Source organism: Anopheles ziemanni, chromosome 2, assembly GCF_943734765.1.
Source record: "Anopheles ziemanni chromosome 2, idAnoZiCoDA_A2_x.2, whole genome shotgun sequence".
Taxonomy (NCBI): Eukaryota; Metazoa; Arthropoda; class Insecta; order Diptera; family Culicidae; genus Anopheles; species Anopheles ziemanni.
In genome coordinates this window covers 81775534-81799665 of record NC_080705.1, presented here as the reverse complement: position 1 = coordinate 81799665, position 24132 = coordinate 81775534, and the positions used below count along the sequence as shown (strand labels likewise).

Here is a 24132-nt window from a genome sequence, read left to right as displayed (position 1 = left end):
AATCCGCATCGTCGTTCAAGACTGGACTAAGCAATCTCATCCAAACGTATGACTCCGACGACGATAAGCAGACAGAGGATAACAGGAAGAAAAAGAAAAGCAAAAGAAAACAAACGGCTAGTGACCAGCAGCATCTCCTTCAGGAGAGTTTTGTGAAGGAAACGAGTAAAACGGTCGCGACGAAGCTCGATAAAAAAATGTCCACCATACTGGAGCGGCATCTAGCTACCTATAACCGTAGTATGGCGAACAATAGAATTAAATTTATGAAGTGGATGAAAAGCTATCACACCCGCCAGCGCCAGCTCGAAGCGAAGGCGGCACGCTCGCAGATGGCACGGCGTGTTATTGTGGTACGCAAACGGGCACCGCCGGTTGTGGTGCCGCGTCCGGCGGTAACGGAACAGTCGATCCAGTGCGAACTTCCCATCGTTCTCCCTCCGAAACCACCGAAGGCAGCGGTGACCGTCGGCACACAGTGGACGCGTCAAAAGCAAACGGTAACGAACGCAAAGCGGAAACCCGCGAAAACGCGATCCACTGGTACGCAATTTTCATCTAAAATTTCCACAGATCCTCTGCCTGCGACTGGTAAGACCTCCTCCACCAGCACCACACGCAAAGGACCCATGCGGCAAACCAAACTTCACAGCTACGCTGAAGGAGGAAAAGATCGTACCCAGCAGCAACCGAGGCGACAGCAGCAACAAAGAAAATGTTCCCCCAAATTGCCAATAAAAGAAGCATCTCCACCTGTGGCACCGGCATCCAAAAATCCTCCCGCTAAAAAGAAACCACCACCACCACCACCACCTAAGCGGCAAGCTGATTCCAAAAACACCAAGCAGAGGAAAGAACCAAGCCCGGAAATACACATCGAAGAAACGCCATCGGAACCATCGGATACTGAAGCGGTGGAAAAGAAACACTATCCCTACCGAACGCAGAAACTCTATCCATCGCAGTGTTCCAAATCGACCGAAACATCCTTTCTTACCCCAACGAAAGTACGCGATATTCTTCCGGAACCGTTGGATGGAATGGGGGGACAGCAACCGAGACACATGCACTGCGAAACGATGCCACCGCAACCGAATCAATCGCAGCTCCTCAGTCCAATGGATAGGATGTACGTTGGACGACCGGAACCACCGCATTCTCGAACAGTTGAACGGTCAAATTATGGCCCCTTTCTGGTGCCATTGAGAGCGACCGGGCAAGAAGAAGCGATATCTCCAACACCACCTAACATGATATACGTAAATCGCCCGGAGTGTCGAATGTTGGTACGATCGAATGTACCTTCAACGAGCAACAACACTACCGTCCGGGGGACAGGATTGGTGAGAGAAAAATATCCTGAAGTAAGCATCATCAGCAGCCAACAGTTGTGCTCGCAAATAGGACTAGCCGTCGAGAAAGCCTTGAAGAACAAAACGATCCCCCCACTGGAGAGTATGTACGGAAAACCGTTTATCGAAGTGTTTAATGGGGTCGATTTCGCGGTGGAGGATAACGATACCGAGGAGGATAAACGCGTTACCGATGATAGTGAACGAAGAGCTGGCATAGTTTGTAGCAGTGCGAATGATGATTTTGGACAGCAGCAAGCGAACCGACCCGTGCCACCACCGTTCCGCAACGATCGATCACCGAGTCTCTCCCCGATCGTCTACCGGGACGACGATAGTGAGGACGACTTTTTCTAGTGCCAGAAAAACTCTCACCTGGAAGAGTGAACAGCTCATCTTGTGCACGTTTTTACCTCATGAAAATATGCAACAACGAAGAGGATGCGACGTGGCCCGCTGGTTGAGGTTAGTTCGTTTATTTACGCTACTTTTGCTATTTTCATTCGTTTATTCATTAATTGTAAATCACATTCGTAATGATGAATTTTATTGGGGTTGGTTAACTTTTTTAAATTCCTTTGTTGCACCAATATTGAAATAAACTAATTATATACATGATCCAAATCCGTTTCCTTTTTCACTCTTTCGTCGGGGAAATGCATTTTTTTGTGAAAAGTTTTGTTTTAGTTTTGAACGTAAATGTAGGACGCCGTGAAGTATGCAATCCACATACCACCTATGTTACTCAGCTTCGTTGTAGTTATCTTGAGTAGCATGGGGTGGTTAGATAGCAAATACATAATCCTTTTCGTTAAGTAAAAGTAATTTCGTTAAAATTTGATTTTTATACGCGAGTATTAAGTAAATTTTTTGTTGGGATTCATAATTGTGTATTTTCAAAGCATTTATGAATTGCTCAACATTTCCCCACAGCGTTAATTTTTCTATTAACTTTTTCCGACATTATTTGGGTACGTATCATATGGCTTGAAAGTATTTTCTTCGCCGTGACATCATGTAGTCTGTAATGTTCATACGAATTTAACTCAAATTCTTTTCGGATTTCTCAAAAAATGAATACAGAATCATTATGTTTTTTGACATATCGGTTTGTTTTTTGTTTATTATAATTTTCTTGAAAAAAGAAAACATCTCCTACCGGGGGTTCCCATTGGTATAGTTCAATTTATGCTGTTTGCTGAATTCCCACGTGTGACTAATTTCAATATTCCACTATCCTAGGTTTCGCCGTTATTTGTACAAACAAGAAAACAAACAATATACAGTTCCGATTTTGTGTGATTAGTTTGTGGGGTCTGTTTGGGAGTAAGTAGTTACAAATTTGGTTTACTTCTTTGTTCACCTTTTCCTTTATCATATCTGCGCGCGCGCGGCTAGTTGTATTGTGTGTTGCTAGAAACATTTGTAATTTTTCTTGTTTACTGTACGAGAAGGCCATTCTGGTATGGAGGGAAATTGTGGTTTCGTTTCAATATCCTAGCGGTCGAATTTAGGACCCTGCTTGTTACAATATACGGACGGGCGGAATGATTATCGGAGTGACTTTTTTGTGTGAGCGTGTATGAAGTTGAAAACGATGATGAGAGAAAATACTATCTGCTGCTAAACGTTGGTTTGGTTGAACTACCTCCAGTGGATCCAAAAAAGAAAAAAATAAATATCGTTCAAGTCGTTTCTTCAGCTTCTTTACATTCACCCATTTTTCCTTCATTGCCATAACTACTTCCACTGCCCATTGCTAGCTCTTCCTACTGCTCTCTTTCTCGCGTTCACGTTCATCTTTGGTGTTTTCGTTGAAGGCAAAAAACCCTAGGTAGCGTTATAGGAGAAAATGAATATTACTGTGAACACGACTTAAGCCCTGGTGGTTTCACAACGGTTGAGAATTGTTACACTATCTGTGACGTGAGCGTATCATTCCTTTACCATTTTCTACCTAAATCGCATACCGGAAAAATCTTGCACCTTTTAAAAGTTGACGCTGGGAAAAACGAGGCGTTAGAGTTTTGTGAGATCGTTCGATGGTTGCTGCCAAAAAGTTGCTGTTCTTAAACCTTACAGTCATGCTCGGTTGGATCCGATTAAAAAGCTTTCAGTTGATGAGAACGAAATCCAAACAAAAAAATTATTGATCGACTGATGTGGGTATAAACAATATTTCTGTTATTGATTTGGAGTTTTGTTCCATTTTTTGAGACTATGACTGACTATGAGTTTTTCTTTGCCCTTGTTTGTTTTGTCTGATGTTTCGTGTCGTTTTATTCGTTTGGTTACTAAATTTCCGTTGCTTTTCTAGCGGAGAGTCGTTATTGTTTCTTCTCGATTTATTACTGTTATTCTATACACATTTTTTCTTTTGCTTCGCTTCTTTTACTAGAGACAAATGAATCAGTTTAAGTTAATTGGATGCTTTTAATAATAATAATAATATATAATAATAATAATAATAATTAGAATAATATAATAATTAGAATATTTCCGTAGAGATTTGACTAGACTTGGTGATTTCCGTATTATTGAATATTATCTTTACTGCTTTTTTTTTCTTTCGTGCTTTTTTTCCTAACGCCGATATCGGTCTCCGTTCATCTCGCCTCCTTCGCTTCGCGGCGTATTCCCGTTTAGTCTTTAGTCCTTTTACCTAACGCACTAGGTAGAGTTCCGGGAGACAGGATGCGTTCTTCTATTGAAAAATAGTTCCTGCTTTGCTTCTCATGTCGTCCTCCACTCTTCACTTTCATTTTCACCTGAATAACATTTACAGCTTCATCGCAAAACCTGCCGCAGCCGCTGCTGCTGCATGCTATCCTTGTGTGCACTTAACGCACTGTCTATGCTTGGGAGGGGATGTGTTTCTTCGTTCGTGTCCTTTCGTTTGCAACTTCGTATGTTCGCTTCTAGCAGGTTCGTAGTTTCAGTACCCGTAGTAGCAGAAGGGGTTTAGAAGGAGAAAAAAACAGATGGTGCAAGATTGGTCCAACACAATAATCCTCTTCGTAAGTCATTTTTTAGCGGCATCATCCTTTGGAGTACATTTCTTTGCTTTCTTAGTTTCAGTTTTTCATCATTTCCCTTGTGTTTGGATGCAGAGAACCACTTCTTCAATGCAAATCCCTTCTTAGTCTTTCGCTGTCCACGCCGGAACACACGCGTTTCCTAGCTACAGTTTATTCAAAAAAAAAAAAAATTACAAACAAATTACTTTGTTTTACTCCTACGTGCTAGCGAAAAAAAAGTTATCGCATTTTTATGTTTTACCCTCCCATTTGGCTTTATTTTATCTACCTTCGCATCTCTCTCCCTGAGGTGTTAAGATTACTTTTTCCATCTACTATTTTGGGAGATTGATTAAAAACGTTATGATCGGCAGTTTCGTGTTCTACTTGTAGTGTGTATTTTCCTCGTCAATGCTTTTTTCCCGGGGCATCGCTTCACTTATTTTAGGCAGGACATTACTCACTCCGCTGGGTGAGTCACTGCTGCTGGATGGATGAATGGTGCCGTTTGTGGACTTGTTCTCGTCAATGCTGGCTCAGTTGATTTGTTACTATTTTTCTCCTCCTCCTCCTCCTCCTCCGCGATGCAGCAGTCTTTGGTATTCTGATTGTGTTGGACATCCTCGAACTCGAACCACATTTTCTCTTCGCTAGCCTCCAAGCCCACCACAACGAGTGCGCGTTTTTAAGGCTTTCGACTCGGTTTCGGTTCTCACGAAGTACTCTGGGACGAACTTCCTGCGTTTCACACCCCGCGTGTCGTGTCGTCAGCGGTCCCCCGCAGCCGGCCCCGCAGCAGGTTGTATAGATTTAATAATAAAATATAAAGTCTATGTACAATCACATTTCAATTTGCTTCATCTCCTTTCTTCCTTCTTCTGTCGAGGTTAATTGCCGGGGGTCCCACTGGTGGGCCCGGGTGTCCTGTCTGTGTTTCTTCCGGGAAAGAAGATGAGATGTTTGTCCTCGCACGCACGATTCGAGTGTGCGTGTGTGTGTGTGTGTGTGTTTGTGTACAATTGGTTTTCGATCAACGAACTTTGGACTGGGCGTAAACGACGACACCGCAAAACTACTACTAACCGGACGATGGTGGTAGTGTTTTCTTCTTTGATCCGAGGACGAGGAAGCTGTTTCGCACACGCACTTTGGTCAGGTCCACTCTCTCCCCCTTTCCTTGGCTAGGAACATGTTTCGTCCTATAGACCGCTGGATAATTCTTCTGTACGATGATTCTATCCCCTCGCCGAAGATCGAAGAGAATAAGCACCCTTGGGCAGAAGAGTTGATGGAGACGAGGAACTGTTTGCGTTTAGAACGCATCCTTCGGCCACCACCTTCTCCTCGTAGATCCACCCCTCGTGGCAGTCGTCTAAGGGACAAGGAAGACGGACGGTGTGTGGCTCTCAACCACAACAGCGCGCTCGTTTCTCCCCCTTCCCTGATCCGGTTCGATTCCGGAAGGAGAAGGGGATGTTCTGATTTGGTTCGCGCGCTTAGAAGCCAAAGCTGGTTAACAGGTGCTGCTTGAGGACCTCCTCGCTTTCCTCCTCGAGCCGCTGCACGGTGACGGTGTTGAGCAGGTTGAAGACGATCGCAAAGATCGTGCAGGCCGCGTACACACCGAGCGCCACCCACCAGAGCAGCTGCTCGTGCAGCTTCTGCTCGAAGTTTTTCAGCACCAGCAGCCCGATGGTGAGGCCGGCCAGCGCACCGGTAAGATGCGCCACGTACGACACCGAGGGCGCCCCGCTGGCCGGTTCCACCGCGTACCGGGAGTAGATGGCGAACCCAACGTCACACGATGCTGTAATGTGAAACACGGAAAGGGTGTGTTAATAAAGTGTTTACTCAGCGCATGGGGAATGTATTCTGTGGAACTTACCGAAAAGAAATATCGCAAGTAACCGGAGGATGCCGTACTGCATATTGCGGTAGTTTAGCATCACATTCGCTAGGTGGGCGGCGAGCAGGGCGTACACACCGCCACTCGCCCCTACAAGGTACACTTCTGGGTCGAACACACTCGTCCCTGTTTTTGGAGGAGAAAGAGAAACAATTCATATTTAATATCCCATTGCAAACACACACCAAATCGTTCGTTTTAGCTTCCTACTCGCAGTAAAACCTACCTAACGATCCGGCCAGGACCCCCGCCAGGTACACGCAGCCTATCCTCGCCGATCCGTGTACCATCTCCAATGGTAGCCCGACGAGCAGCTGAATGATCAGATTGAACCCTAAGTGGAACCACCTAAAGCGAAACGAAAACGTTGGAGGTTTAGTAAAAGGAAGGACATTGAAGAGTTGCTGCTGCCCGTACTTACCCGGCGTGTAGGACCATGTAGAATAGAAACCGCCACACTTCCTGCCGTTTGTCTGGTCGGTAGATGAACATCGAGTCGATCGGAACCGGACCGGCCGGATCCGCCGGCCCGAGCGTCAGTGAGTGATAGACGAAAAATCCGAGCTGGAAACGGAGCAGAGCGGGGGGAAAAAGATTATTAAACAAATTCGCTTGGAATGTTTGTTCCGTTGGAAGAAGGGATTATTGCTGGAGTGACATTAGGGAAAGAGAAGTTTGCGCGCGGCGGTTTTTAGTACCGATCGGCACAGGAAATCTCGCAATCGATTTGACGTGGCACATCCGCCCAAGGCGCCTCTTCCTCCTCCTCCCCGTGCTCCTTGCTCCTCTTTGTGGATGAATGAAAATCGAAAGTTGAAAGGGAATCGAAACGGAAATCGACTCCGGGGGTGCTAAAATTAGGATTGCATAAATTCTCCTCCTCTTCGGTTGTTGCATGATACATAAACACGCGCACACACACACACACACGCGTGTATCGAGACGGGGCTGGAGAAAATCGTGAAAATAGATTCGCATCCGCGTTAGTCAGCACGGCAGAGTGTGTTGATCTTCTGCAACCCCTCTTTCGCTGGTCATTTACGATCACACAACGTCAGAAAACCAGGCGCGCACCTAAATGGGTGGAATTCGATTCGAAAACCAGACGCCCTCTCCGGGGTTCGATATAAAAGTTGCACACAACCGGCCGCCGGTGGTGGGCGGTTATTTAACCCGTGGTTCGTGTGGTGCGTGGGTCTTATAAGCCAACGAATTTGCGCAAATGGTCATGCTCATCGTCGGGGTAACGGGGGGGGTTTTATCAATGAACATTCCACAGGACTCGTGAATGAACGCAAAGGAGGTCGGGGGATTTGCTGATGGAGAAATATGCTATCCCCGGGTGCAATTCGAGGGAAAAAGTGCTGCTTCGACCCCGGGGGAACCGGGTGTGTCGTCCTTGACATGGTTCTGGTTCTGGTGGTGTGTTATGGTTTTGGAAAACCGAGCACTTTGGAAAACAAGCATAGAAAAAAAAAGGCTACTATGATGATAACGGCAAGCGTTCTGGCAAGGAGGAAACATTCCTACTTCGAAACGCTTGACGGCGGTTCGACGGCTGGCGCTAGCTAAGTGACATCCTACCCCTTTCCCAACTTCCCCCTGTCCTCCCTTATGCCATCAGGGGAAAAAAGGAAGGCGAGCGAACCGACGAAGTAAATTGATTTTTAACTTTTCCTCAAATTAGAACCGTCGTAAATCATTTAACCTTCACTTCATATCTCTTCTTCGACACTTCCCCCCTCTGCGTGCACACTATTTCCGACCGTCCCTGGTTCTTCCGACGTCCCCTTTGCCACTTCTTCTTCCTCGCCAAATGGCAGCGTGAAATGTCACGGGCACTACCCTGTCACATTCCTTTCCCCGTCCCTCTGCGCTTCGTAGCTTTTCCTGTTTTTCCACTCACAAAACAAGGATCTTTTCCGGTTTCGCGTCCCTCGCAAGGTGATTTTATTTTTTTCTTTTTCCATCTTTTTCCAGTCTGCGGGCTGTTGTCGCACAGATTTAAAGTGGCGGAAGACGAGGGAAAAACAAAACCGTGTTGTCATTTCACTTAGCGAGAGGCGCGCGCGCAGATGAATTGTTAAGAGGCAAATTACAAGAAAAATAAAGCATGGACACCTTCTTTCGGTGAACCGGGAAGTATTTAAAACCAGCAGAAGACAGCCATACCGTTTTCCGCATCCGGCGAACGGAAAAAATTGAGAGCACACCCGCAATTCATCTATCTTTTTTTTATCACGGATGAGGATCGTGAAAATATGGTTCCGGATAGTGTTGTTTTGTTTGGGTGTTTCTTTTTTCTCTTAATCACAATATAGCTAACTTGTTCCGACATGGCATTTTTTCAATAAATTCGGCGTATTTTGTTTTTTTGTTGTTGTTCTGTTTCGTGGTTTGTGGTGACATAAAGGATCGCAGCTTTTGCTCTTTCGACCTTTTGCATTACCTGTTTTTCTTCTTGTTTTTTTTTCGGGAAAACTCGTTTTTTTCCTTCGCCTGTCTCGTATTGTTGATAGGAAAATTCCTTCGCTCCAACCTATTGAACCTTGAAAGCGTAGCGAAGGGCAAATTGTTTATGGCCTTCACGGTTCACAGAGGGTAACAGGCGTATTGTCAACTATTTCACATCGGGTCAGAATGTGATAAACGACTTAAAAAAGCTACGTGTAAAGCATATGGAAATATTTTCTCTTACAATGTAATATTTTGTGACTCGCAACGATGACTCATCGCTGTACATGAGCTGTACAAGAGTTTGGCAAGGCGTTGGGAGGTCTACTGCTCTAACGGGACACACAAATAGGAAACGTTGATTGCTGTTTCGATAAATGGGGTTCCCCTTCTTCGCCACGATCGTGTAAGGGACCGATTGATTGAATGGTATATGGATGATTTGAATATTTCTTTATAGTTTATGCGAATTTGCAATTCGCACACGCGCCGCTTCTTCTTCCCGTTGTTGCAAATAGTTCCCGGGTTGCGTTCTATCTAGAAAGACCGGAATTATGGGCGGCTTCTCACCCACCGGGAGTGGGGAACGAGTTCCGGAGGCATTAGAACCTCCCCGCCGTCGCCGGCATCCGGTGTCCGTCGGTGGAATGTCAAACAGAGGGACATAAACACACGTCGTAATTATTTGTTCCACCGATCACCGGGGTTCAACAATATGTTTTGCCTTGAATCATCATCATCCGGTCTATTCCTATGCTCCAAACATACTCCTCCCCTCTTCCCTCTTGCGATTGATCATGATCATGACAAACAGAAGCGCGTGCCGATCGAGCATTGAATTTTAATTGACATTGGGCTGCAAGGAAAGCGCGATTCCAATAGCATGACCTCTCCTCCAGCTTATTTGCATTGCTGCTAATTGCCGCCATCCGCCAATTTATCAACGCCGTAAGCGAGGAGAAGGCCATCGTAGGGACCGGCGTGCGGTTTGACGGTGAATCTCTTACCCAAAACACCTTTTACACCTTTTTCCCAACTCGCAACCACCAAAGTTGCCATTTTCCCACACACCGTACGGGAATGGAAGGAAAAATAGCAGGCAACCGGGAATTTGTTTTCTATAACGGCTGACCCACCCTCTTCGCTGTCTTTTCTCACCCCAGTTTTTTTTCCGGGCTGGGGGGGAATCGCGCGATGTGTCATAAACTTTACAGATAAAACTATCTTTCGAGAATTACAAGATTGGAGCGATGTTGTTTTTCCGTTTTTCATTCAGCTCTACTTTATGCGCCTTCCCCGCGTGACGTGCTAGAACATTAGTACCAGGGAGCAGGCAACATAATGCCGAGCACCTTCCATTTGACAGGTTCCACCCTCGCGCGGCACCAGAGGCAGGCGATCTTACGGGGTTGGTTTCGTGTTTCCGAATTATGGTTTTCTTTTCCCTCCTCCAAACAACCCGTGGAAATCTTCTCACCAGCCCAAAAAGCCCTGTGTGTTGTATGTTTTGTGCGCATGAGAGAATTTTTTCTGTTCCCGTCGATCTGTGCGAACTAACTTTTCGGAAGCTTAGCTTGGTAAAAAAAAAAACAGGGAGGGATGTTTTGCTTTCGTGGGAGAAAATCCGTCCCCATGTTTTGTCGTCGTTAATAATAATTCGTTCGAGTGGCAATGGGACCAACCGATTTTTTTTTTTATTTATCCCCGCGCAAACTTCAAAACTGTTCTTCGAAGTGTGTTGCTCACTTCTAATTTTAATCGAATTATAAAGCGTACCGAATGAAGCCCCATTAAGGTGGCGGGAGACTTTGTCGAACATATTACTGACGCGTTTGGTCTCACACTTACCCGAAACCCGGGCGGTTGAGGTAAAAAGATGGTTTACCACGGTGCTGATGGCACGGTGATTTATGGTCTTTTGGGGAAGAATCCACCAATGGGGATTACAACCAGTGGGTACAAAAAGGCTTATTTTGTTTTGTAAGGGTGTGGTAGAAAACCGCGACTCTCTAGCAGATGAAGGCGGGTGGTAACTATTATTTTTTCCCCCCGAAAGAGGAAGGGATTATTAATAAAATCAATAAACTCGCCACACCGGCCGACTCTTTTCTTATTATCCTCATTATCCTTGCATTAGCCACCAAACCCCCCCACAGAGCCAGGCGGCAACAAAGGTTGGCGATCTCTGATTTGCTCCACTTAAACATAACCCTTCCGCGGGCTTTATGAGCCCGTTTTTGAAGACGTGCGCGGTTGGTTCCGCAATATTCTACTATGTACGAGAGGAATTTTCTTTAGATTTCTGTTTTAATCCTCCTCTATCAACACCAAATGGCCATTCTCTTCCCACAAGAAGACGCGCGAACGAAGAATAGATTAGAGAAACTATACTCTAGAGGTCCCAGACACACACACAAGCTGCACACATGCGCTAAAAATCAACCCCCACAAAGAGGATGATGCGGAGGGGGGTGGGGGGGGGGGGGGGGGAACTATCCCGGGTAATGGAAAGAGAATCGGTGGTTTTGGTCTAATTACTCCAGAAGTGTCTGATCCCGATTTCTGAACCGTTTCTTTTCCAGCGAAGGTGTGTGCGCGGCGGTGGTGTTGGATGTTCCGTTCGTATGTGGCGCCATGTGTAATGGATAAATAGAGTAAACCGTGGAACAGGAGGGGGGGAAGCAATAGAGGAAAAAAGGGGAGAGGGGGGAGGCACTCTGCACGTAACACTAGTATAGTAGCCAGGGTTTAGAAGGCAGTGAAAAGGGGGTAGTAATGAGTTCCTTTTCGGTTCCTTCTGGGTGCCGCCTTCTTATACTGCTTGCTTGATATATTTCCGAAATCAAAACAATCGCAATCATCGATAATACGTATATATTACAAACAATAATTGCAATCAATTATTTGCCCGCCACACGGAAAGTGTTGTGATGCTCCGGGCGTATCTCGCGGGGAGGGGGAAAGAAAATTGGGCTAAGAACTTGGGTGGGGGAGGGGGTGTGCAGAAGTGTGGTGAATTATTAAATTCGAGCAACAGTACCTACACGGGATTGATGATGCCTGCGCGGGTCGAACACCGTACGGTACCACACACCAAATGTCCGAAAATGTACTTACGTCGACCGGCGCGCCCGCTTTTCTTTCCGTTCGGTCGGGCGGGGAGGGGGGGGGAGAAGAAAACAGAAGAGTTGTTGTTCTTCACGTTCCGTTCCCACCAGAGGCGCTCTTCCCGAAAAAAAAGGTGGACAAACAAGGCAGCGAAGAAAAAGGGAACGTGGGTGGATGAATTCAATCTCTCCCAACACCTACTGTGTGTTGTGTTGTTTCTGTGGCCAGCAACCACTTCCCACCCCCGTGTTTAGGAGGGTGGAAGGGGGAGGGTGTGTTCCGTCGATGCAACGGTTGATGATGATTTCAATCCGAACGGAACTAATTGCCTGGCTCGCGCGCGCGCGCGCGCCTCGCGATCGCGAATGTACGCGTAATCTGTGGTGCGCAGCTCATAAGAGAGGTGATGTACTCTGGAGTCTATTGTGCCTCTCTCTCTCGCTTTGTCGTTGTTCTTCTACCTCCCGGTTTCGCTCCGGAACACCGTGGTAAAATAATTGTTTTTAATCCATCCATCCATCCATCCATCCATCCAGCGCTATCCACCTTCCAAAAGCCAAGCAGGCACTCACACCACGCGGGTTCACCAGAACCTCCGACGGTAACGGTTTACTCTTCCTCCCCGCGTCAAGTGATAGAGAACACAATTGAAGGAACAGCTGTGGGTGGGTGGGTGGTGGTTGTGCTGATCCATTTGTCACGGTCCACCTAGCGTCGTCGTCTTGTGGGTCCCGCCGAGGGTAAGGGTCCATAAGCGGAACCAACTCCCAAGGTAGCAGCACCCGCACGAAACACCAGGGAGCGAGGTGGGTGAAATGTCTCTCACAATGTTAGGCAAGGTGGTTTCCCCGGTGGCCAAATTTGCCAAGAATTGCCAGCCGTAAAGACATCGGAAGAAGCGGGACCTATAGATCAACTCCGAGGAGCTGATTTGTGGTGTTGTGAGTGTGTGGGAACGCAAGGTGTCCGCTGGATGTCAGAAGTCCCCACTTCAAATCAGCACAGGTTACTAATCCGAGATGGAGCTTGAGCTAGGTGGACTTAAGAGAAAGTACAAGTGTTGAAGTCATGAACTTTGCAGACGTTGAGCCGCTTCCAAAATATCCCAGAAGAACTCCATACGCTGGGACTTTGGGCGAATTCTAGCTGACTGAACAGATTCTCGATAAGATACTTTGGAGTCCATGATTGCCAAAGCGTTTCCGGATGTCTACAGTCTACACCTCTTGGAAGTGTGCCTATCTGTCCTTCCAAGAACGAAGAAGAAAGATGTCTGCCATCCTTAGCTCTATATCGGCTCGGTATATTTCCACGGAAGTATAGAACTCCACGCTCCAAGTTTACTGCCCGTCTGGCCGATCGTCGATGTTCCGTAAGATCGAACACACTAATAACGTCTGATGGTGCGCCCAGCAAGACGCCCGGGGAATTGGCATCATTAAATTCCGTCTGCTGCAGCAGAAGCGACGTAGAAAACAGGCGTACGTCGGTGAGCGCGCGCGCGAGCTCTCACTAAATTCCGGATCATATAATAAGTAATTAAAAATAATTAATATTCCATGCCTTCCCCATATCGCAGCGTGATTCTTCGTCGAGGGCGGGAGCCTCGCGCGATCGCGCTGAAACGATGATAAACCGCTCAACCATCCCTTCCTTCCCTCGCGAGATCCTCACATGGGATGGGATTTTTCTTTCAAAAATTGAACACACAAGGAGGGTTAGAAATAGAAAGCTTCTCACTATTCGGTTGCCTTTTAATTACCCCCTCCCTTGCTCACACGTTTTTCCAACCTGCCCAAATCGAGCTTGAAACTAAAACCACCACCACCCAACATTACTATCTATTGTTGTCTCTCGCCCTTCTTCCCCGGTGCCCTTAGGGGTTTGGGTGTTCATGAGAGATCTGCTCATGAGCTGTAAAAAATCATTAATAACAATTCATAACGTGCTCGGGCACAGCACCCACTATCACCAAACACGTTTGGGGGCGGTCGCGTGGAACCGTCGAACGTTTGGGGTCCACCCAGTACACCCTCCCCTCCTCTCCTAACCGAGTTCTTGTGCTGCATTATTCCTTTTTCTTGTGCTACCGATATCTTCAATATTTCAACCTAAAAACTCGACCCCCTTCCTGCGTTCTTCGGGGGGAAGAAAAAGTGAGAAAATTTTCTAAACACATTGTGTTCCGGGGTGCCAGTGTTCTTTCCCAGACAAACCTTTCCGGGTGGAACGCAACCCATTAGACGTCTCTGTTTCGGCTTTGCGTTTCTGTTTATTTTTGTTTAATATTTTCATCAGGTGAGAAAATTCTGGCGGGTTTGAATTGAACTGACAGTGGTGTATTTTTTTTTGTGGAGGAAAAGAACCTTTTGATTTAGTTATTTGATGAAGGAATTTTTGGAAACTTACTTTATTATCACGTAATAATTCGTTCCTACCTATTTAATGCACTTGTTTCCACTCGGAACGCATCAGATGCGACCGTGCAATAAAAAAAGGAGAGCTAAAGAACCGGAGAAAGGAGAGAGAACAACCCTTGTCTCCGTAGGTGGCATTCCTTCGCTGTTCGTGATCGCATTTTCAATGAATTTCCGTAGCACCGCCGTTGTGTGCCGCAACCATAATTTTTTCTTTTTTATACACACATAAGCGACCGATTTCCGTCGCTTCCGAATCCTAGGATCCGGCCATCCGGCATCCGGCCTAGGCGTATAACACAACAAGCAACACGATGGTGGTGTATCCTGTGACCATCCTCCTCCTCCTGGATGGTGTGTTTTTATGGTGCTTTCCCGATCGTCGGAACGGAAACGAAGGTGAACCGGCGCGTCCGCTTTCCACGCTTCCGAGAAAAGCGGCCAGCAGAGTGTGTAACCACCGGGGTTGTTGATTATAAAATTTATTTACCTGCACACTTGCATCGCCAATGTCTTTTTTCCGGTGTGGATTTTATTTGATAATCTCTTCCCCTCCCTTCCCCGTACTCTCTCTCGGGAAAGGTGTTTTTTTTTGGTTTAAATCCCATTGACATAAAAAAAGGGATCAAAGGGAAGAGTTGCATCGCCTTTCCATTTCTTTTCGGTACTTTTTGGTTGACATTTTTTAAACTTCACAAGTGTAACATGGTTCACCCGATTATGAAGCAAAAGAAACTCCTTTCCTCTCTCGAACCACCACGGGTTTGGCCACGTACAAGCCTGTTCGAACATGTTCCGGATTGTTTGCAGGGCGACCGAAACGGGAAAAGGACATAACGACGAACCGCTCGCGAATGAAAAAGGATCATCGCCGAAACAAAACAAAAAAAAAGAAAAGAAAAATGCACACAACTTCGCAGAGAGAGTTTGTCGCCTTTCCACCCCGAGAGGGACAGGAAATGAAACGAACGGCGAGAACGTGAAACGAACCTTCCGACGAAAAAAAAAGGTTCACCAAACGGTTCGACAAGGAAGTGGAACGGAAATAGACCGCAATGGCGAAACAACAAGCGAGCAAACTTCCGAAGCGAGGGGAAATTTGAGCCGCCGGTGAAGGAAAGCAGAAGCAACAGAAGATCACATAAAGTGACATATGGTACACCGTCGTCCCTTTGCGATCGGAGGGAGAGAAGGTCCACACTAATTATAGATGAGATCGTATTAAAAATAAAAATGATCAATTTTGTCTTCCTACGGGCCGAAGAGGGGAAAGTTTGCTTGCAGTGAATTTGCAGTTGCTTTTCCACACGTTTGTCCTTTGAGTTCACCGTCAATCAACACATACACACACACAGGCAGTCAGTCAGACAGAAAACACGTGCATTCTGTGTAATGTCAAATAATTGTCCACGAATTGCTTCTGCTCGGGACCGTAGCTATTTGTCGTCCTCGGAAGGTTTTGTCCCTCCGCTGACCACCGTCGTCCAAAACCCCCTCCTCTAGGAAAGACGTCGCGCAAAGCATTCCGGAATGAAACCTGAATGGGCAACAACAGAAGCAACAGATGTTTCCCTTTCCTATTTCAGTGGCACACGTGTTTGTCCCCCGGGGGTCGAGGGGGTTGCCACGGTAATAAGGGCACACAATTCCCTTTTCCGGTAAACAGGACGAGAGGACACATGGACACACACGTGTGTGCGGAAACCTACTTAGCGAGTTCATTTATTCATGACCGAGAAGTAGTGTCTTTTATTCGTTCGGGAAATTGATATATTTTCCGCTTGCCAAATTATCCTTCGCTCGTGTGCTCATTTTTGGGAATCCACAAAGTGATTTTTCCCGACCGCTGCACCTGTTTATTTCACCGATAATTCACGGCTCTTGTGCCCTGAAAATTGAGGGTTTAATTTGGTTAACCTTCGGCCCCGTCGTAAACCACGACGGAGCGTGCTACCTCCTCCGTTTCGATGGCACGTGGCGCGTCCATTAGCCGCAGAATCGTGCAGAATTAACGCAATTTGCAACCCCCCGAAGCGGCTCCAGCTTGAGCATGATGATGCTGTGAAAAAGCAACAACACAGCCTGCAGCGGGGAACCAGCAAAGAAAAGAAACACATCTTCAACGATCGAACGTGCCGGCGCCTTCCCGAACGTGATCGAAATGTGCGCACCAGCGCCGAACCAGTTAATCCGTGGGGCAATATTTGCTCATGGAAAAGGCAGGAAACAATCCGTACCATGCAGGGAGGTTAAACGGGCTTGAGAATCGATGAACCGCAACCAAAGACGCTCTTGTTGCGGTCGCGTGCGCATCATAATTTGAACGCAAGTGCATCTGCACAGCACACGTCCGCTTCGTTTGGTCGCGAGAAACTCCACACGAAGGGAAGATCCATACCGATCGGACCACGACGAGACCCCACACCGCCTCACCCTCCCCCTTTCCGATCCTTGGGGTTTTATGATTGGTAAATCACGATTCTTCACTTATCCGGCCTTATGTGTTTATATCCTTTCTTGTGCCACGCTCTTTACGGTCTTTGGTTTTCAACAAAAAAAAAAAAACAAAAAAAGCAGATCGCTTAAAGACACTGAGAGGGAAGGGATTAACGGAGTTCCCTTTCCGGAGACTTCGAACCGAAACGTGTGGTGAGGTGAGTGTTTTTTGGCAACGAAAGGCTGTACCTTGCATCCGCAGCAGCTGTCTTTTAATACGTCGTCGTGCCTTTTTTTCCTTTCAATAAAGTGCGAATGAAGGGCCTCCACGGTGGGAAGGATAAGGGGGTACTGGATCAGGTGTGTGTGTGTGTGTGCCAATGGGCTGATGAATCAATCAAAGCATATATGCTTTCGGCCGAAACCGGAAAGGAAGTGTGGCCCCTTTTTCATCGGACAAAAATCCAACACAGCACGCACGGTGGTGCGGTATTAAAAATTCCTTGCCAGTTGTGCATGTGCATGTATGTGCGAGGCAGGTGTGTATTTATGCTGGGATCATAACGTTTCGGGAGGGCGAGCGCGCGCCATCGACGACGACGATCAGCTGCTGCCTTCTGTCTTCTATTTGGTTGTTGTTCGTCTTCGTTGAAGGTGTGTATCTCCCCCGTTGTGCCGGTGGTATTCCGATGAGTCAGCAAGTACCACCAGCCACCAGCGGGGCTCCACATCATCCCTTACACTCCTCTCTCCCGCGTGTGGTGTGTGCATTATTGTTCCGGAGCCACCGGGAAAAGAGTCGAGCAGACAGAACAAAAAAGGAAAGAGAGGTGGAATTTGTCGGAACGTGCACAGGAAGTGCAGCCAGCCACACACCAACACACGAAATAACGATGCCCGTGTGTCGATCATCAATGCTGCAAACGAAGAAGCAACACGGACGCAAACCAATTCCACGCGCAATCGTTCGCTCCTACGCGACGAGGAAGATGATGAATGGGACTCGCGAAGGAAGGCGAACGATGGGGTGGACGGGGGTGGGGGGAACGAGTGACAACATCCGCTTCCGCGTAACCGAATGCGCTGAATCTCTCTCTCTCTCTCTATCTCTCTGCCTCCCTATCCTAAGGAAAGAATAAGGGAAGCACAGATTGAAGAACGAACGCTGAATGACGATTGATGCATCGCGATGAGCGCAATATGAAATCGAGCCGGCGGTTCCCCTCTTCGTGAGGTGACCTCCCCCTACCCTCGCGAGAGCATAAATTAAAATAAACAAATTTTTAAACGCCATCATAGTCGACCGAACGGGTCGACATTCCACCGGACAGACGGACGAGACGGGTCGTAGTAAAACGAAAGGAGTGGAGAAGCGAAGGTTTCGGGAGACGGTCTATTGCATTTCCGCAGGGCGGTGTGGGGAGGGAACTGTGCAAAGTCTATACGACGTTTGCATGTTAAGAAGAGGCCACGGAATCAGGAATCTGGGAGTTTCCTTTAGGGATTTTTTCATCTCTTTATTCCGAATTCAAACAGGCGACTTTTAGGTAGATTAGATTATCAAAATCTTCCACTTCGCACTAAATAAAATTAGACACCATTTGGTTTCGATCAATTAATCATCTTAACGCAAAGACGAACAAAAGCCGACCGCGACTTGTTTATATACTTTTCGTAGTTTCCCACAGGTGGCTAAAAGAGGATAATGATTTTGACCGTTGACTTGACACAAGAAACAACATGTGCATGAAGAGGGGGGTGTGGGGTTTGTGGTTTGAAGGGACAACCAACCCTATATCTTCCGAAAAGGAAGAAGATACGTTTTCCCTCTGTAATCGCGTCCTGTTCCAGAGAGAGCACATGAATGGAAGCGATTGTCGATTGTGATGTTAAAATTTCCGCGGAAGGTATTTTTTAAACCCATCGCATCATTTGCTTTTGCCCCTCGCACCCCGTTTCCCCCTCGTGTTTTGAGAGCAACCATTACTATTACTACCACTACTATGTTGCACTCGGTGCAGCCTCGGCAGGGCGTGAAAGACGTGAGAAAAGCAAACAGGACTGCTGTCACCTCCCTTTTGCTTGCTTGGTTGAAGCGAGAAGTCGGAAAGAAGTTCCCAGCGTCCGGATGTCGCAGGAAGGTAATCTGTCAACCCGGCGATCGTCGGAGGAGGTGCGGTGAGGTGTGTGGCAAACGTATTTTGCGTTTGTTTGTTCGTTCGGGCGTTTAAAGAAGGGCCACATTTCATTGCCCCGATCATATCGTTGGCTCCATTAGATGGGAAGCTACTATCCCGTAAACTTTAGCAACATTTTAGTTACGATCAGTTAAATTGACCTCTTGTCCGTGGGGTGTAATTACTCATAGGTGGAATAACTCTTTCCCTGGCAACTTACTTATTAATACGAGCTGAGTAATCTTTCGGCCGCCGACGGAGAAGGCGACGGAAAGTCCATTCCAACCCTGTCGTCACCAGTTGACATTGAATCGGCGAAGTTGCATTTCCTGTCCTCACGGACTTCCACAACCACCGAGAGACTCGCGTCTGCCCACACACAGAAGAAGAAAACGCGCGCGGCGTGTGGCACTCGAACGAAAGACTCCAACGCCGGCAACAAGCGACGAACGGGGCGACATTCAGCAGCGCGCGTTACATGGAACCCTACCTCGAGGTGGTGGGTTTTCCACGCTTCGCATACCAGGAGACAGTTCGATTATCAGTTCTTCAAAACCACGCACCCCCGTTTTGCCACCCCTCTGCTTCACCTTTCGGAACCAAATAGACCACACGTCGAGGAGGCTTCGGGAGGCCAAGAAACGAACCAGGAAACAACGACAACCGATCTTGCTCGGGTTCTACACCATGGGAGAATGGCCCTAGAAGAACGGGAACAATAGACCATACGATGCACGCGTACGCACTGTAACTCCAGCGTCGTGATCTACCCATCGGTTGTTGCGAGCGTTTCGGGGACACAACACTCCATCTATATAAAACCAACATGCGGGGTGGGCACAGGCAGACAAACTCGTTTAGCACAATCGTTCCCCCGGTTGCGACGTAATTTCACCGCCCCGTGTCCCCTTCAAGGGAAAGCCGTTCTAGGTCTACGAAAGGGTGGTGTTTAAAAACTGACAAACTTCGACGATCATCCCCACACCAGAGAACGCCGATCGAGACACACACGCCGCACGCGAAACGCGTATTTGAGGGAAAGAATAAAAAAAAAAGAAGCGTGCTAAGAAAATGATACATACCTCGACAAATGTAACTAATATCACAAATAACGGAGGCGGACAGCATGAATAATTGTCTGCATAATATTTTCGATCCCGCTCTTCGGGGAGCACTTCCATTGCAATTACGTGCACCATCCTGGAATGAGAACAGAGAAGGAAAAGAAGTAAAAGGGTCAATAAAAACAAGCACACATATATAGATTTGAGTCTGTGAGCCTCGACTTTAGGAAGGATGCGTGTGTAGAAGAATAGACAATTTCGCTCACTATAATGGGGAAGAGGGCAAAAAGGGGAGGTGGAAGTGATGACGATCTAAGGTGAAAGGGTGCCTTCCGCCTCGAGACCAGATACAAAATCGAAAACAACAACTAAATACATCGCTGTGGTGTACGTTCTGAGGGAGGGCTGAGCTTCACAAGGGGTGAGATGGAATTAAGAAGTTTTTTTAAAGGAGATCTCCAATAAAGACACGGAGTATGGCAAGGAGAAAGGATGCTTGGGAGAAGGGAGAGGGGAGTCTGAATCAGTGTGGGGAATTGTTCGAATTAGCATAGGTCGCGGAAAGGAACACGATCAAGGGAGTTGCTGTTTTCTATCGGAAAAATAAATAAATAAATAAATCTGCAGTGAATAAGAGGCAAATCCCACTCACACACACACGCGTGCACGCGCTCAAACGCAAGGGTGGCCTCCACGGACCGCTTTCGCTTACCTGCGGAACAGTGGTGGATCTTCAAATATCAGATGAAAATCGTTCTCGGAACAAACCTCACGATCGCGATGATGTACCGCACACTTGAAGCTACGCGAACGCTTGCCGCTCATCTGGAAGTAGAAAAAAACAGAAACAAAACTAAAATGAGCAAAAGCGACATATGCAAGAGCGGAGTATGTGTGTAGGTATTTAAATTTTCCACCCCATCAACAAAACAAACCCCCACCCAGGGAGGAGGAATGGCATGTCGAACGGGGGAGGCGTAAAAAGGAACCGATGGAATCAAGCAACGACAGAGCTCAGCGAAGGAACAGCATTTAGCGCATTTCGCCGCCAATCGGATGGTTGTGATTTCTCGCCCCAACCGAACGCAAATATGCTGCAAACAAAATGGAAAGAATGGCACCCTCCGCCCGTGTCCTTCTCCTGCGGCGTGATTGAGCGGGAGATGGCACACAATTAGGGAGAAAGTATTAATTAAAGCAATTAAAATATTAACCATTGTTGCACCGAGCGGTGCTGGTTGGGGTGTGGTGCATTGTCGCACGGAACGGGGGATGATTGTGCAAAGTAATCCCCCGACAGGGGGAAAACGAAAATAAGTGCAGTGCAGGGCGGAAAAATGCACTCCAGTAGAAAGGAAGGAGAAAATATATATGGCACAACAACAGACGGGGGTTGCATTTTCCCCATTGTGTGCCCCCCCCCCCCCCCCCCCCCCCCACCAGTTTGCCGCTGTGGGAAGCATAACATTTTATTTATGCTATAAAATAGTAAATATATATAAATCCCCCACGCGGAGGCACAAACAAAATTCGTAATGAGCTCGATTGTCGAGAGTTGATCGAGAATAAATTATAAAACTTACGAAACCAAAAGAATCGTCTCACTCGTTAACCGGCCCGGTTAAGAGAGGTTGTTTCCTTCTGTTTTTTCTTTTCTATTCGGGGTTTGAAACACTTCCAAAAACACTTGTGAGATGATTCCCACGGGGGTTCACTTGTTACGTCGTGTCTGCGCGGTGGATACAACAATTGGTTCATTAGTTTCGAAATGAAAACAACTATAATAAAAGACAAGGCTGTGCTGCGCATTCCACGGTTGCACTCGGTGGAGCTTCCGGAAAGCTTCCGGCCCTGTTTTTCTACCTCTTCACCCCCCCTTAGATGGTGCAATAGTGTGTTTGCTTGCTGACCAAGGAACGCACAACACCAACACACCTTCGGTGCATCTGTATCCGACAACAGCTTTGCTCCCAATTCACTTGCTTAAAAAAAAACGGCGATATATCTTGGGTCGCGCAAAGTGTCTCATTTTCATAACCGTTTCCTAGGGCTCGTGCTCGCGTTTGACACCACTATCGTCGGTTTGGGTGGAGGAGAAGGCAAAGGGGTGGGGCGGGAGGAGGAGGGAGGATAATCCCATTCGGGAGCGCCGAGGGTATTCACCCCCAAGGGGAAATGTTGTTCGACCCCTACGCGCTCGCGCAAACGCCAACCCCCCCTCCCTCCCCCCCCACCCCTTCACACCCTTCCGTCACCGCTTGCTTTCACACTAGATTCGCGAATGTCAGGATCGCAACAACGATCGCAGTAGCGCCCAAAATTGTTGTTCGGCCCGAAAATATTGGCTCCATTTATTCACATTCTTGTTTTTGCACCACCGGACGCGGATTGTACTTCTCGCACACCCTCCTGACGCCTTCCCTCCGCTAGACAACAATCATCAGGCGGGGGTGGGGGACGAGACGCCAAACCACAACAACACTGGAGCGGGGGCCGCCCCGTGTGACATCATCATTCAAATGTCAATCACCAAACGAGTTCCACGGGTTGTCGCCGTTCTTCTACTCTCTCGCTGCGGGAGGGTTTAAAAAATCCCGACCCCCAAAAAACAAAAAGGAATCTACCAAACGAGAGTACGACGTAAGTGACTAAATGACACACCGTACAGCAGAACAAAAATGGGAGGAAAAATAACTCAGCACAAAACACACACACACACACACACAATTTCCAAATATCGTGGTACTGCTCGTGGTTGGACTATGCCGCCTTTACCCCCCACAATATCACACGCCTTGCGAGTTCAAGAAACACTCCAAATGGCGTCAGCTCCAACACCTTTTCCCGAACAGTTGGCTATTCTCGCTCCTTTGGTAAACTACCTTCGAGAGCTAGTTTTGACGGGGGTTTTGGGTACAAAACAAGCTAAACACAAAAAAAAGGTCAAACCGTAGGATCGCAAAGATCAGCGAAGGCGCGCGAGTACGCGCAAAAAGCTACCCCCCAACAAAAGAACCAAGTAGTTGTGGGTGTCAAATTATTATTACAAATATATCAAGCGAATAATAACCGGGCAAGAGAATAGAAAAACAAACACACACGCACAAGGTGGTCTTGTGGTGATTTGATTTGGAATGAAAAAAGAAACATTAGAAAGACAGAGGGTGGGTCTCCAGGAGGAGGAGGAGAAGGTGGGGGAGGAGGCGTGTGCCCAAATCGGGAGAGATCATCAACGCCAGTGGGACATTTTTCAACGGTTCATTTAAAATTCGTTAAAACCGAAGTTAAGGAGGGAGGCGAAAATAAACCAGCAGAAAAGGTACGTTTTGAATTGACTCGCATTCGTTTTTTTTGTGAGAGTTTCAACTTGTTGCACATTGGTAAGATTAGTAACAATTGTATGGGAGGGAGGATAGGAATAAAACCGAATTTCATTACCGTGAAAATTAAAAGGTTTTTCCCATTTTTTCCACCGTCGCACTGTGCGACAAGCGGGGCAAACCCAATAATGACAAGGCGGCGTCATCTTGGGGAGGAATGTAGCTTAAAATATATGGGCCGCAAAAAGCGAGAAATGGATGGAAAAGCGAGCAGAAAATGAGGAGTATTTATTTTCACTTAAAATTTACATTCATCTTACAAGCCGTTGAAAATTGACCTGAACCTCCTCCCCGTTTGGGTGAACGCACACATTTTCCTTTCGGCTGTCGCCCAAGGCCTGCTTACAATCAATGCCCCTTTCTCTGGGGGAGGAAGGTGGTGGGGGTGCTGCATTTCGGGGGTCACTCAATTATGTGGAGCGGAGGAGCTCATCCTTGCTGCATAACTTACGGAAAGGCCACCGGTGGTCGCCTCGGGACAAATTCGTTTCAAACGAAACGAGCTCGCCGGAGAAAAGCGCAACCGACGGATGATGGTCGCAAGGTGGAGGACACCACCACCGACATGTCATAACGAGCTGCCACCACCTTTTCCCTGCCTTCTCGTTTCTTCCAAATCTTGAAATCATCTCATCTTGTCCTTCATCGATCTCATTTATAACCGAAATGGCTCTCAAGTCTGTTCGGCACTGAATCGATATCCATAAATCCGCGATCCGAATTTCGATCACTTGGAGTCACCGTTTTACGCCATTTTGTGTGTCGCAAAGGGTCGGAAAATGGGGTAAATAATAAAGTCAATCAAACCGGTGGCGGTCAAC

The 24132-nt window shown here is 47.2% G+C and overlaps 1 protein-coding gene across 1 annotated transcript in view; it reads right to left on the bottom strand.

Moving 5' to 3' along the window:
• Nucleotides 1-5865: 5865 nt before the first annotated feature.
• LOC131281645 (protein rhomboid) overlaps nucleotides 5866-24132 on the bottom strand; it is an 83671-nt gene continuing 65404 nt past the window's right edge. Inside the window, exons 4-9 of the mRNA XM_058310992.1 lie at nucleotides 20644-20756; nucleotides 19950-20067; nucleotides 6697-6839; nucleotides 6502-6623; nucleotides 6255-6401; nucleotides 5866-6176 (exon numbers count right to left, since the gene is read on the bottom strand). Coding sequence (XP_058166975.1) covers nucleotides 5866-6176; nucleotides 6255-6401; nucleotides 6502-6623; nucleotides 6697-6839; nucleotides 19950-20067; nucleotides 20644-20756 — 954 coding nt within the window. The remainder of the gene's footprint in view (nucleotides 6177-6254; nucleotides 6402-6501; nucleotides 6624-6696; nucleotides 6840-19949; nucleotides 20068-20643; nucleotides 20757-24132) is intronic.